This window comes from Dipodomys ordii, unplaced genomic scaffold (genome assembly GCF_000151885.1).
Source record: "Dipodomys ordii isolate 6190 unplaced genomic scaffold, Dord_2.0 Scaffold117, whole genome shotgun sequence".
Taxonomy (NCBI): domain Eukaryota; kingdom Metazoa; phylum Chordata; class Mammalia; order Rodentia; family Heteromyidae; genus Dipodomys; species Dipodomys ordii.
The window spans coordinates 3,777,311-3,792,551 of record NW_012267333.1 but is presented as its reverse complement, the minus strand read 5'-3'; the positions used below and the strand labels follow the sequence as shown (position 1 = coordinate 3,792,551).

Here is a 15,241-nt window from a genome sequence, read left to right as displayed (position 1 = left end):
CCGGGGACCGCGGGGACGCTGGGGAAGCTTTTCCCGCGTGCGCAGCCCCGCGTCCCGCCACCGGAAGTCGCGCCCCGACCATCGAGACGCCGGGCTGGCTAGAGAGGCGCTGACTCGGCGGACCCGACCCGCGACCGTGGCTCTGGCGGACTCCTGCCCTACCCGGCTACTCGGGAGGCAGAGATCGGAGGATGGCGGTTCGAAGCCAGCCCGGGCTGGAAAGTTCGTGAGACGCTGATCTCTAAATTAATCACCCAGGGGCGGGGGTGGGGGGTGGCTCAAGGGGTGGAATGCCAGCCTTGAGCGGAAAATGCCTAAGAGGTGGCCACTGGGCCTTGAGTGCAAGCCCCAGGACCGGTTCCAAGAGAGAGAGACAGAGAGAGATCGTTAGGGGGAGAGGTCGTTAGAAAGTTACAGGCCCTTCTTCAAGGAGAGGCTAGAATCCAAAGGGAAGTGTCATTGTATGTTACTACACTTTCCTTGGTGGTAGCGGTCCTGGGGCTTGAACCCAGGGCCTGGGTCCTGCCCCTGGGCTAGGAAGGCTAGGATACTACCACTTGGAGCCACTGCACCATTTCTAGTTGAGCTTTATTTTGTTTTGTTTGGGGCGGTAGTTCATTGGAGACAAGTCTCTGGCCTTTCCTTCCCGGGGCTGTTTTTGAACAGTGATCCTCAGATCTCAGCTGTGCCCTATCAAGTTGAGATTGAATTGTTTCTGAAATGCGTTTAGTGTCTGCACCCAACGTTTTCCCATCTATAACTGCAGTTTATGGCTTCTCTGGAAGGGGTTAGAAGATGGCAGCATCAAATTCAAGTGCTGGTGTCAGGTTTAGCTTAGAGGCAGAACTGGTTTGAAATCATATCAGCCTGAGGTGACCTGACCAATGTGCACATGCACACGTGTTTGTGCTCACACACACACACACACACACATGTCCCTGGGTTTATCTTGCAAAATCCAAAAAGGCCAGGCCTGAAACAGAAATTTGAGTTTTTCTCTGTGTGTGTGTGTTCACAGCTACTGAGGCTTGAACTCAGGGCCTTGGCACTGTCACTTAGCTTTTAGTTAAGGTAAGCTGGCACTGTACCAACTAAGCCATACCTCCACTTCTGGCTTTTAATGGTGGTTAATCAAAGATTGGAGGTAAGAGCCTCAGACTTCTCTGCCTGGGCTGGCTTTGAACTATCATTCTCAGATCTTCGCCTCCTGAGTAGCTATGATTACAGCTGTGAGCCACTGGTGCCTGGCCTCTACTCCTACTTCTTTTTGTAGATAATAAAACAAGCTCAAAGAGGAGTTGCCCAGGGTCTCAGAGATTTGGCTACAAAGTTAGAGACAAGAATCCAGATCTCCCTCACACCAGTCCCATTCTCTTCTGACATTATCACAGTGGTTCTGTGTACAGAGTGATTGATAATACGTAGAGAAGATTTAAATGTACTATTTCCCTGATAATCATTGTACCCCATGCCTGCTTAGAGTCTTGGCTTTAACCTCTAGGTTAAGCAGTGCTATTTCCTGTACTCTCTGGCAATATAAATTCAATGGACTTTAATGCATATATGTTGGAGAGTCTATTATTAATCCACCACACCTCTAGGATTTGAGAAAACTACTGAATGTGATGAAAACTGTCCCAGCCTTCCAGAAGTGCATAACCAAATGAAAAGTGAAAATCTAGATAATACAGTAAGCACACACACACACACACACACACACACACACACGTGCGCACACAACCTTGACAAGTTAGAGTTCCAGCAATCGCCAAGTGATCAGAAATATATGACTGCCAAGAATGGGGGGGGGGTTCACACCTGAAACCCCAGCACTCAGAAGGCAGCAATGGGAGGATCACAAATTTGAGACAAACCTGAGCTCCATAGCAAGATTCTGTCTCAATAAACAGAGGGAGAAGAAAGAAAATAGGAAAGGAGGGAGGAAGGGAGAGAATAACTTGTTACCCCATTCCTGGGAGACCTAGAAAAATGTTCCCCTCCCCCTCAATGCAATTGAGGAAGGGAAGGGATTGCCCCCCCAAATCCAGTGGCAGCAGGCAGCTTACTCCAGAGGGAAGGGGGCACTCAGCTGAGGTAGCCCCTGAGGACTGGGGGAGGGGCCATCACAGGGGCTTTAGGGAGAGCCCAAAGCAGCTGGTGAGCTGGGGTGAGAGAGCAACCTATGTGAAGAAAGCAGAAACGTTAGACAGAGAGCCGATAAAACATGAGTCCCAGGGGGCCCTAGCCAGCAGCATCCCAGGCAATCAGGAGCCCAGGACTGAAGACCCCACCCCTGCTGTGACATCACCGGGGAGTGGGGTGGAGACGAAGATAAAGGGGGTCACCCACACACACACACCCCTGCCTGCCCTGGCCCTGGACGGTTGCCTGTCAGAGTGCTAATAGCAGAGAGAGCCTGGGTACTGGGCTAGGATTGCACGGCTTACAGGAATAGGTTCCATTCCTGGAGTCCCACCAAGCTGCCCCCTCCTGGCCCCTGTCTCCCTGCCCGAGGTCCTCTCTGCTGCTGCTGAGGTGGCCATCGGCCCCCTTCTGGGTGGCCCCTGAGCACTCTCTCAGCATGAACTGCATATCCGACTTCTTCACCTATGAGACCACCAAGTCAGTGGTGGTGAAGAGCTGGACCATCGGGATCATCAACCGTGCAGTTCAGCTTCTGATCATCTCCTACTTCGTGGGGTGAGTCTGTGGCCCTTCAGGTCTTCCAATGGGATTGCTCCCTGGTGTCCTTCCCTGTCTTCTCCCTCGGTGCTACCCTGTAGCCTCCTGGACGTCTCCTCTCTTGAGGGGAGACACACATTGTTTGGTGGCAGGGTGGGGGCGGGTGATCCATGATCTCAGGGATTGAGTCCAAAAGTAGATTCTTTCTCCTGGTAAATCCTCCAGGCTTGGACAGTGGTTTCTAGACACGCACACTTCAAGGGATGGGGTTCTTTTCTCCGGCATTACTCTCCACCAGAAGTCCCGGGCGATTCATCTCCCCCACTTCTAGAAGAGGAAGAAGCCCTCTCCCCATCATCTTTCATTTCCCTCCGACAAGTCTCAGGGGTCTCAGAAAGACAAGGGAGCCCCGACCTCAAGGAGCTGGGGACAGTTGACTGGGTTGATGTTGGGTGGAAGGGAGGACCGTCTGGAGAGGAAAGGAGAAAGCTGGATTTGATTTAGCATGAATTCCCTCTTGGCAGAGGCAAGATACCAGGAGCATGGAAAGGTGAGAAAGTCTTGTTTGGAAGGTAGGACCAGAGAGGGAACCTGTCCCCCCACCCCACCCCTGCCATGCCATGGGAATAATGCCAGGGAAGAGTTGCAGAGAAAAGTAGCTTTTCCGATGTCATGTTTGATCCTTTGCAAAGAATACAGAAATGCTTCCCTTTGTAAACAACAACAGCAACAAAAGTATACATTTCCTAGTTTCTTTGCTTCTCTGCCATAAAACTTATCCAGGTGGTTTCTTTTATTATAATTATTATGATCATGATCACTTATTATTTTAAGTAGCTGTACAAAAAGGGTTTCGATTCAACATGTCAGTGCATGAATGCAAGGCATCTTTTTTTTTTTGGCCATTTAACAAAGCAGTTGATGAATACAATGCATCTCGATCAATGTCGCCGCCTCCCCCCATTATTCTCCCCCATCTCTCCCAACCCCGTCAAGTTCCCTGGTTTCATCCCAGGAGTTTCTTAAGAAGCAGCAAGATCCAAACCCTTCCCCACTTGGCCCCTACCTCACAAAGGTGCCCACCCCTACGCTAGACACACAAAGGGCAATCAGCAGACAATGGATGGTGGGTGGGTGGAGGTGAAAACACAGGTCCTAGCTTTCTTGTGGTCATTTCCATACACTGGTGGGCACCAGGAAATGCAGGCAGAAACCTCAAAGGTTTTTCTTTCCTGGGCTTTGGATCTGTGGTCTCTTGCTGTCCCTGGAGACCATGGGCCTTAATGCATGAGAGAAAAGCAAGCCAGTGACCAGGTCATGAGTTAATTCGACTAAGTCAAAGTAGATATTCTGGGGTACCTGTGGGCCAGAGCTGAAAGATTGGGTTTGTTGTGCGCCTATGTGCCCGGAAAGATGGGCTGCTGCTGTGCTGGTTGGAAGCAACGTTTCCTTCAGGGATTTGGCAACAACCAGATGGCTTTGGTGAAAGCCAGTAGGCTTTGGTCTATCTAGCCTTCCTTGTAGAGAGATCAGAGGTGCAATTCAAGCTTTGGAGTGGGATGAAATGGTCCTTCTGATGTAGACTGTCTGTGAGAGATGACGCTTGCAAAGTGCCTCATAGCTGCAGTTCCAGAGCCTGACTTAAATGTGGGGGTTCAACCTTCCCTATTCGTGCGTGCATTCGGTGCCACGGCTGTGCAGACCCTGGGGACGGTGCACAGGTACCGAGGAAAGGCTACCTCAGCACATTCCCAAGTTAGCTCGGCTCCATGGGCTTCAGGAGGGAGATGGATGGAAGGCTCCTTGCCCAACCCACTCAAATCCCCCCCCCCGTCTCTCCCTGCTCAAGATCAGATTGGATTCTCCAGTGCTGGGGGGCCAGAGCCGAGTCTGCATGAGGGAGCTTGAGAGAGGCTCTTTGGCGTCTTGATATCCAACCCCATCCATCTCCCGGCCTGACAGTTCCCCGTGGAACACAGCCTTGCCGTTAGAGCAGCACACTTGGCAGCCCGGCCCCCTGGCCTGAACCTATCTCAGTCTATAAGAGCCCTCTGTGTTTTCATGAATCCATTGTCATTAATTTAGAAAGGTTTAAAAAAAAAAAGTATTGAGCGTCTCTTCATACCAGGCATTGTGCCTTGGTTGGATAACGTGGTGGACAAAAGCAGACTTAACACTGTTAGTCTGACACATACATATTCATGTGAAGCTTACAGTATGAAAGCAAGAGAAGAAGGTTGTTCCAATCACATCCACAAACAAATGGGCAGGATGTTCATCTGTGCCTGGGTGGGAGACTGGGAGGGAGGTGTTTGATCTCACCAGAGAAACGAGGGAAGGTTTGTCTGGAGAGGCCATGCCCCATCCAGGACATGAAGCGGAGTAGCAGCAACTCGGAAAAGAAGAGAGAGAGGAGAGCTCATGGCAGAAATCTACCTCTACAAAGAGAATGAACCTGGAAAGCGGGGAGAGGCTGACGGAAAGAAGCCCAGAGATCAGAGACAAGAGTTCTGGAAGATTTCTAGGAACACAATCCAATGACCAAACTTGTAACTTTCAGAGAGCCTTTGCAGGAGATTAAGGAACAGGAAGGAAGCTCTTGAAACATTTCCATCTGTGTGTGTGTGTGTGTGTGTGTGTGTGTGTGTGTGTGTGTGTGTGTGTTGAGACAAAGACAACCACAGTGGGACTGGAGTTGGCCAGCTTGTCCAGGGATTAGGGATTAGATGGATGTGGGTAACCCTGAAAGATGGCACAATTGCATGGAGAGCAATCATGATGAGTGGCTAGAATGTGAAGAGATTTTCCACTGCTGAACGGTTAACATTTCACTAATGCTTACATCTTTTCCCCCATGACTCCCTACCAAGGAGAGAGGATGGAGACATAGAAGATGGAGTAATACAAGACAGTGATTCCTCTTACACACCGCCCAATGTCTGCACATGTTCTCACCACAACCCCGGCCTCAGCTGCTGGCCCATGCTTGACACTGTGTTATGCTTTTGCCTTTGCCCAGGGGCCCGAGTTCACCTGAAGTCTCTCATGCCTTCTCTAGACCCAGGAGAGCTTTTCTCTTGTCTCCTCGTGGAGTGAGACTTCCTGGGGAGACTGGACCGGAAGTGGAAGAAAAATCTCTGGGGCCTGACTCTTTGGAAGTGCTAGCTAGTGCCAACCCAATGCTGAAGAAATTGTCTCCAAGCAAAGCACCAGGGAGAGAGTATTTCCCAGTGCTTTGCTGCCCCTCTCCTCAAAAGGACCATTGGTGGTCCATGGGGACTTTGACCCATCGGGGCTCTGCTCTCTCTGTCCCGTTTCTCCCTGTATAAGATCCAGTCTAAGCTGGGCACCTGTGACACGTACTTGTCATCCTAGCTACTCAGGAGACATCTGAGGGATCTGAGGGATGTAGCCCAATGCAGGAGCATCCACGAGATGCTTAGTTCTAGTTAACCACCCAAAAAGTCAGACGTGGAGTTTGGTAGAATGTAGGCCTTGAGTGAAAAGCAAAAGGACAGCACTCAGGCCCTGAGTTCAAATGCCAGTTCACACACACACATACACACACACACACACACACACACACACAGACCCAGTTCAACCGCTCACCATCTGCACAGCTCCCCGCCATGGTTCAGAATATTTAGTCCCCTCTCAGATCAGTTACAAGGGAGATATAAAGACAAGGGCCTGGTATTCAACCAGGTAGGAGGAACTGTTGGACTCCCCCATTCCACAGTCCAGAGGGAGGGGTGACTCCTTCCTGCCTGGTGTCTCTCCACACCATAGCCCTGGAATGGGAAAACCAATATGGCGCCTCGGGTTCGATGCCCAGCTCTGACATCCGCTCAGAACAGGACCTTGGATGTCTCCATTTTATGCCTCCGGGTCTCAGTTCTCAGATCTGGGAAATGGATGTAAGAATCCCTCTCCCCAGGGGCTTCTGGGAAGGAAGTGCCACGGATCAAGTACCTTGCTTGAGATGGTGACTCAGTAATGTTCAGGAATAAACGAGAACTATTATTACCCTACTGACTCCCCAGCATGTCTCCCCCTTTCTCTCTGCCCAGCTCACACCTTCCTGAGAGACCCTTCTCCAACACACACACACTCACGCTTCACCCCCACTCCCCAACATCCTTGACTCCTGGATAGGAAGGTGCTGGCTCCGGCCTCCTTCCAGCTCATCCCACCTGCCAGAGCACCGCCACCCGCCTTCCACTCTATAAATAATAAACCAGGAACTCAAGAGAGAGAGGGGAAAAACCCATACTAAGTCAGAGAAGCAGAATAAATGCCAAGAATCGAAAGGCTTTGTCTTGCTCTGTCTCCTAAGTCCCAGCCTCTAGAGACGGGCCCCAGGGCCCTCTGTGCCAGAAATGAAGCACCCTCATTTCAAGCTCTCCCGATGACGCGCTCTGCCCTCCTGGGACCACTGGAATTCTTCCGCTTGTTATTTAACTCAGAGATGGAATTCGAATGTGGCTTTCTCCTCCCTGGTGGGCACCAGAAAGAAGCCGTTGAAGGAAGCCGGAGAAGGAGGAGGAGGAGGAGATTGGTTAATTGCTTCTCCCAAGTTTTGGGCCCTTTCCTCCTGCCTCATTCCAGAGCAAGGATTTGTTTCGGTCTCAGTGATAGAGCAGAGCCAGCAGGACCCGTGGTAGGGTCCCCTTCAGAGAGCTGGACACACCTAGAGGCCACAGTGGTGAGGGGAGGGAGGGCGAGTATTCTGAAGCAGATTGCCTGCTTTGGAACCCGTAGATCACTGTTACCTTGAACAAGTCAGCACCCTCCTCTGTGCCTCAGTTTCCTTGTGTGTGTGTGTGTGTGTGTGTGTGTGTTACTGGGAGGCTGAACACAGCTCACAGTACTTTAGCCACTTAAGCCATTCCTGCCAGCCCTTTGAGTTGTTGTTGTTGTTGTTTATTTTTGAGATAGCAGTCTCACACCGACTTTGCCTCTGCTGGCCTCCAGCTGGTAACAATTCTCCTTCCTCCATTTCCTGAGCAGCTGAGATCAAAGCCACTACGCTAGGCCAACTTCCTTATTTGTGACACGATGGTAATAACAAAGTCAGTTCACTGGTAAACACTCATCAAAGGAGTGAGCCGTGTCCAGTGTTTGTTCTGTGATAATGATCGTCAGATTTTACCATCAGGCCTCGGAAAACTGTTTCATCAGCTCGACACTGAGAAGCATGTCCACGCCTTGGCCAGGCACGGAAGGTTCCAGAAGGAGCCTCAATGGGTGGACTGCGGCTTAGGTGGGAACAGAGAGCCAGGGTCCCCCGTCCTGACAGCTGCTTTCTGGAGGTCATTGGATCACCTCTCTGTTTGCTCTAACAGGGTTCTCCCTCCTCTCCCTAACACAATCACAGCCTAGTGAAGGAGACTTTGGTGAGATTCTCCCAGTCCAGAAAGACGAAAGGAAAAGGGCTAGGGAGCTAAAGCAGACAGCAGTGTACAGCCCCGCCACAAAGGCGTGGCACTTAGAAGAGCGTTTTACAAGCATGGGAAAAACTCCTAATGGTGCATTAATCCATGCTGCCTGCCTGCCCGCTACAATAAAACAGGTAACAGGTTTGGGGCCATTTTCCAATGCTCCCTGGGACTCTATAACTTCTTTTCAAGTCAAAGAAGCATTCAGAATTAGAGTGACACTACAAAACATAAAAGTACAAGGGCCAGGGGCTGATGGCTCATGTGTGTAATCCTACCTGCTCAGGAGGCTGAGATCTGGGAAGTGTGATGTGAAGCCAGCCAGAGCAGGAAAATCTGTGATACTCTCATCTTCAATAAATTACCCCCCCACACACACACACAAAAGCCAGAAGTGGTTCTGTAGGTCAAGTGGTTGAGTGCTAGCCTTGAGCAAAAGAAGCTCAGGGACAGTGCCCAGACCCTAAGTTCAAGCCCCAGGACTGAAACCAAAACAAGGTTGATATCATCATTCCACAATGTGTGTGTATCTCAGACCATTCACATTGTACCTCACAAGTGCATATAATTACTGCCTGTCAAGGGTTAAACAAAATTTAAAAGAAGAAAAGAAGCTGGGCTCTGGTGGCTCCCGCCTGTAATCCTAGCTTCTCAGGAGGCTGAGATCTGAGGATCATGGCTCAAACAGAGCCCTAGCAGGAAACTTATCAACAAACCAGCAAAAAGCCAGAAGTGGATCTGTGGCTCAAGAAGTAGAGCTCTAGCTTGCATAAAAAGTATATCCGAGGGACAGTGCTCAGGCCCTGAGTTCAATCCCCAGTGCCAGTACAACATAAAATAAGTATAAAAGAATATGAATGAGGAAAGGCCAATCATGGGGATCACCCTGAAGCCTGCCCCAAAGAACTAAATGGGGGGGGGCTGTTTGTGGTCATCAGCCTGTGTTCACCGCAAGCATGTCTGGGGGCGTCCATTCTACAAGTGCTATGATACTGCCAGCATGTTCCCAGAGCCCCCCAAGAGTCGTCCAGTCCAACCTCCACCCAGAGAATGCATCTTATCCTAGAAAGGGAGCATCAAGCCCTCCTTCGGTCTTCCTGGCCATTGGTTCTTATCACCAATTACAACAGCAGCAAGGACCATGTGAATGGGGGTGAGCCATCCTGGGTTTGAGGTCCTCACTGCCTCCTTATAAAGTCCTCAAACAGGCCAGCACAAGTACTGCCTCTGCAGGCATCCAGTACCAGTACTGCCTCTGCAGGTATCCAGCACCAGTACTGCCTCTGCAGGTATCCAGCACCAGTACTGCCTCTTCTGCAGCTATCCAGCACCAGTACTGCCTCTGCAGGTATCCAGCACCAGTACTGCCTCTGCAGCTATCCAGCACCAGTACTGCCTCTGCAGGCATCTAGCACCAGTACTGCTTCTTCAGATATCCAGCACAGGATGCCCACAGATCATCTTCTCTGGGCTACATAGTCCCAAGTTCCTTCCATCCATCTTCTGATGAACAGAATGCTGGCTAGATGCACAAAAGGACATTAACCAGGCATTTCCAGAAGTGCACCTTTGGATTCCATTAGATGCAGCTAATACTTCTCCCAAGTTGGCTTCCTTGGTCAAGTAAGCTTGGGAAGGGTTGGGAGTCAGTGGCAGAGTGCTTGTCTATGGTTCGTGAAGCCCCGGATCCCACTTTCTTGCTCATGCCTGGTGCTCTACCACTTAAGCCACATCTCCGCTCTAGGATTCTGTTGGTCAGCTGGAGATAGAGTCTCACATAGTTTTCTACCTAGTCTGACTTCAAACACAATCCTCCAGCTCTTCAGCCTCCTGGGTGGTTACAATTATAGGTATGAGCTACCAATGCCCTGCTGATAATAATTATTATTATCATTATAAGTATGGTAAGAATAAATAATATATAAAGTGTATAGTGTGTATTAATAATGAGTAAGCTTCCAGGCCGTGTCTCCAGCTCCTTCTTGCTTTGAGAGGGATGTTGAGGACAGGAGGTAAAAGAGTGGGAAGAAACTTTGGCTTGTCTTCTGAGTCCTGGACTGGTTTAAAGCGGTGGGGAGAAGGCAGTACAAATACCGACCAGTGGATGGCAGCACAATCCAAGAAATAAGATAAGTACCCATTTTCTCCCAAAGCAAATTGAATTTACCTGCCCCGTCTGGGCTCAAACACTTCCCCTCCTCTCTCCCAAATCTGCTCAGCTATCTGGACTGGTGAACATTGTCTAAGCCACCGTTCCTCGAGTTGCCTCCCGAGGATCTACCACGTGCAAGACAGGAGACTGCTGTAAACACAGCTTGAGATGCGTGATCTCAGGGGCCTGGGCATCTCTGCCCAGGGAGGGGACCTGGAAGCCTTGTTATCAGCAGGAATGGCTTTAAACTGCTCTCACAGGGCAGTCCCCCCCCCCCCGCCAGTGGTGATGGTTTCCCAGTGGTGATGGTGTGTGGGGGGGGGACTCCTCAGAGGTGAAAAGCACTCTCTCTATATAAATCACAACATGCATGCAGCACAGATAGCTATGATATTCAAGTTTAATGGGAGAAGATAAAGGAGGAAAAGTCAGGAAAGTCATGTTACATTTTTCCCTTTTCAGCATAGGCTATGTTACCCAGACACTCCACCCTTGTTCCTAGGCCTATGGACCCAAATCTCCTCTCCCTCTCCCTCTGTCCCTCTCTCCCTCTGTCCCTCTCTCTCTCTCTCCCTCTCTCCCTCTCCCTCTCTCTCCCTCCCCCCCCCCCCCGTCTCCCCTCCACGTTGGCTCTTCTGTCACAGATGGGTGTTTTTGCACGAGAAGGCCTACCAAGTGCGGGACACGGCCATCGAGTCTTCCGTGGTGACCAAGGTGAAGGGCTTCGGGCGCTACGCCAACAGAGTCATGGACGTGTCTGACTATGTGACACCGCCGCAGGTATGGGGGGGGAGGACCTGCCCCCCATGGGATCCCCGACATCTCACAGCTGGGAGCTGTGTGCTGGGCATCAGGACACAGGGTTCCTCCCCGAGGCTGCCCCCCCCTCCCCTTACCTAGAAGCCAACCAGGTGGGGCGGAGGGGCTGCTGCATTTGCTCTCTCCCCAGGGCACCTCTGTCTTTGTGATCATCACCAAGATGATCGTGACTGAAAACCAGATGCAAGGATTCTGCCCCGAGGTGAGGGGAGGGAGGGGGGCTTGTTGCGAGAAGCGCGTCTGGGCGGGCCTTGCAGGCTGGTGGGAGTGGGGCCTTCTGGGTGGCTCTGAGCACACTCTCACAGTTCAGCCTTGGAGCTGTGCTAGGACCTCTGCCCTCTCACAGGCCGTGGGAGGCAGCGGGGAGCTGAGGGTTGGCCAGGATGGGATGTGGGGGGGGGGCCCTGAGGTCTTCACACCCTGATGGCCTTGTCTCCCTCCCCCGCCTCCCATCCACACAGAGCGAGGAGAAATACCACTGTGTGTCTGACAGCCAGTGCGGGCCTGATCGCTTCCCCGGTGGGGGTGAGTGCAGCCCCTCCCTCCCCTCACAATCCTCACGGGTGTTAGTGGGGCCTGAGAGGGAGAGCCCACCTAGGAGAGGCAGCAGAAGCCAGCAGCTTCCATTTAAAGCAGTTGCCTGGGTGCTGTATTCTACAAGGGGAGGGGGAGGGGCCGCAAGGGCAGCCTGGCCTCCGTCCTCCTCCAGGAGTTGGGATGAGTGTGGCAGAAAAGGATAGGAAAGGTACAACAAGGGTCCTTAAAGAGATACAGAACCCTGAGGATTGGGGGGGGGGGTAATGGGCTGGGCCCAAGAAGAGGAGGATTTGGCAGGATGGCGAGGGCTTCTTCTTCTTCTTCTTTCTTTTTCTTCTTCTTCCTTCTTCTTCTTCTTCTTCTTCTTCTTCTTCTTCTTCTTCTTCTTCTTCTTCCCTCCTCCTCCTCCTCCTCCTCCTCCTCCTCCTCCTTCTTCTTCTTGTTCTTCTTTTTCTTCTTCTTCCTTCTTCTTCTTCTTCTTCTTCTTCTTCTTCTTCTTCTTCTTCTTCTTCTTCTTCTTCTTCTTCTTCTTCTTCTTCTTCTTCTTCTTCCCTCCTCCTCCTCCTCCTCCTCCTCCTCTTCCTCCTCCTCCTCCTTCTTCTTTTTGTTGGTCATGGAGCTTGTACTCTGGGCCTGGGCGCTGTCCCTGAGCTCTTCAACTCAAGGCAAGCTCTCCCACTTGAGCCACAGCAGCACTTCCAGTTTTCTGGTGGTTCACTGGAGATAAGAGTCTCATGGACTTTCTGCCTGGGCTGGCTTTGAACCTGGATCCTCAGATCTCAGCCTCCTGAGCAGCTAGGATGACAGGCATGAGCCACCAGCACCCGACATGCAAGGGCTTCTTAAAGAACATCTGTGGCCAGGCGCCAAGGGCTCACGCCTATAATCCTAGCTACTCAGGAGGCTGAGATCTGAGGATCCAGGTTCAAAGCCAGCCCAGGCAAGAAAGTCCATGAGACTCTTCTCTCCAGTGAACCACCAGAAAACCGGAAGCAGCACTGTGGCTCAAAGTGGTAGAGTGTTAACCTTGAGCGAAAGAATACAGGAACAGCACCCAGGCCCTGAGTTCAAGGTCCAGAACAGAGAGAGAGAGAGAGAGAGAGAGAGAATCTCAAGCAGAAGGAACAGCTCAGAGGCATAGGAAAAGGAGCAAGGAGAGGAAGGCCTCTCAGGGAAGTTGGAGACTGGGCCTGTTAATAAGAAGGCTGCCACCCCTCTGTGACTAGTTCTGAGGTCTGGGAGGAGAGGAGCGGTCAGCTGCCCTTAGCCTGCCTGTCTCTTCCACCTGTGGGGGGCGGGGAGTGTCAAGGGGCATGTGGTCACCAGCTTTGTGCCACCTGCCCCACCCACCCACCCAGGAATTCTCACGGGCCGCTGCGTGAACTACAGCTCTGTGCTCCGGACCTGTGAGATTCAGGGCTGGTGCCCCACCGAGGTGGATACCGTGGAGATGTAAGGACTGGATCCAGAACGAAGGACAGAGGACCCCGCTGGGCCCCTTGGTGCCAATGTGGGCTGCTGGGAGCCTGTCTGAGCTTGTGGAGGGGAGGTGGTCTCAGGGTGTCAGCCCTCCCCCACCGCCCGTGCCCCATCTCCCCACCCTTCCTCTCCCTCTCACCTTTGGATCACAGCCAAAGAGGGCCTTCCCTCCCCCTTCCCCCGACACACACACCATGCAAGAACTAAGGTCCCTGTGCGCATCCACAGGCCCGTCATGATGGAAGCTGAAAACTTCACTATTTTCATCAAGAACAGCATCCGGTTCCCCCTCTTCAACTTTGAGAAGTGAGTGGGTCCTGCCTTCTTCTTCAGTCTCATCCTGGGGCTCCTCCCATTCCTGTCCTTCCCCCCCCCCACACACACACCAGCAGCAGGGCTGGACTACCCAGTTACCAGGTGGTCTCAGGGCCCATTTGGGGTTCAGATGCCCCTCCTTGGGTGTGGAAGGAGAGTTGGTGTGAGGTCTTTGCATTCACCCTGGGCCTGCCTTTCTCCTCCCCTCTCCCCTCCAGGGGAAACCTCCTGCCCAATCTGACAGCCGGGGACTTGAGGACCTGCCGCTTCCACCCCGAAAAGGCCCCTTTCTGCCCCATCTTGCGGGTAGGGGACGTGGTCAAGTTTGCAGGGCAGGATTTTGCCAAGCTAGCCCGCACGGTGAGCACCTAACCTGGAAGCTGAGCCTGACCACCCCCCCACTGCCCTTCCCCACCCCATCTTCAGGGTCCTAGGATGGCTACAAGGATGCTGGGAGGGAGTTTGTGGTGAGACAGCGCCACCTGGTGGAAGCATCGTGGGCCTGCAGCTGTCTTTGTTCTGAATCCTTTTGTCCACCCCAGGCCTGAGCGGTCTTGCCTTCCATCACCCACTCCCCCAAGCTTCAGTTTCCCGAGTTTTCCTCTCCTCCTCCCTTCCACATCTCCAGAGAAAGGCCTTAGAATGTTTGATAAGAAGCCTACTCTGGCTCCGTCACTCACACGGGTAATCCCACCCTCTTGGGAGTCAGGAGGATCTACCTTCCACCCAGAGAACAGAAGTCATTCTTTCCAGAGGGTGACCCCCTTCCTCTGTGGAGAGCAGGGGAGAGTTCATATCTGGTCCCTCTCTTCAGGGTGGCGTTCTGGGCATCAAGATCGGCTGGGTCTGCGATTTGGACAAGGCCTGGGACCAGTGCATCCCCAAATACTCCTTCACGAGGCTTGATGGTGTTTCTGAGAAGAGCAATGTCTCCCCTGGCTACAACTTCAGGTAAACCTTCGCTCTCCTTCGACTTGAGAATAAGGTAGAGGTGGTTCCAGAGAATTTCATTTCAACCAGCAATGCATGATGGGAGGGAAAAGTTCCCTTCAGGGAAGGACTTGAACGCATTCAACTATTCAGGGTAGAGGGATGGAGGGATGCAGGGGTGGATGGATGGATGGTTGGATAGATGGACAGATGGATGGATGGATGGATGGATGGATGGATGGATGGATGGATGGATGGATGGATGGATGGATGGTGAGGGTTAACATCACTAAAGGGAGAGGGATCAAGTCAAGGATTCTTCTCAGGTCAATTGACCAGATCGTCCAGATCTTCCAAAATGCCAGGAAGCTTCTTCAACTGTTCTTAGCTCTGGCCTTCTCTTGGTGATGTCTAGTTAGCTACATTCCCTATCCTGACTTCTCTAAGGTCTTTTACCCCCCAAACAGAGGTAATAGCCAGTCCATTTTACAAGATGGTAGTTTGTTTTTAAGTCTCACACCAGGGAATTCCATGAGTCACAAATAACAGGTATAATAACCATTACTTTTTCAGTGGCTTTTGGGGAAAAAAATAATTTAAGTTGGTTTTTAAATATCAGCTAATTTATGCCCCCAATGGCTTTGGGATCTAAGCCGTTTCTTTCCCCTCCATCTGGTGGAAAAGGGAAAGGGAAGAGCCACAAGTATTTAAAATACCTGAAGGCCATAGCCGGGCGCCGGTGGCTCACGCCTGTAATCCTAGCTACTCAGGAGGCTGAGATCTGAGGATCTCGGTTCAAAGCCAGCCCGGGCAGGAGAGACCGTGAGACTCCTATCTCCAATAAACCACCAGAAAACCGGAAGTGGCGCTGTAGCTCAAGTGGTAGAGC

At 51.8% G+C, this 15,241-nt stretch overlaps 1 protein-coding gene across 1 annotated transcript in view; it reads left to right on the top strand.

Annotated features, from left to right (window-relative positions):
* The first annotated feature begins 2,428 nt into the window (after positions 1-2,428).
* The window catches only part of P2rx3 (purinergic receptor P2X, ligand gated ion channel, 3), a 33,446-nt gene continuing 20,633 nt past the window's right edge, over positions 2,429-15,241 (top strand). Inside the window, exons 1-8 of the mRNA XM_013029129.1 lie at positions 2,429-2,700; positions 10,917-11,052; positions 11,222-11,293; positions 11,553-11,616; positions 12,987-13,080; positions 13,336-13,413; positions 13,641-13,782; positions 14,237-14,373. Of these exons, the coding sequence (XP_012884583.1) occupies positions 2,582-2,700; positions 10,917-11,052; positions 11,222-11,293; positions 11,553-11,616; positions 12,987-13,080; positions 13,336-13,413; positions 13,641-13,782; positions 14,237-14,373 (842 nt within the window). The 5' untranslated portion in view covers positions 2,429-2,581. The remainder of the gene's footprint in view (positions 2,701-10,916; positions 11,053-11,221; positions 11,294-11,552; positions 11,617-12,986; positions 13,081-13,335; positions 13,414-13,640; positions 13,783-14,236; positions 14,374-15,241) is intronic.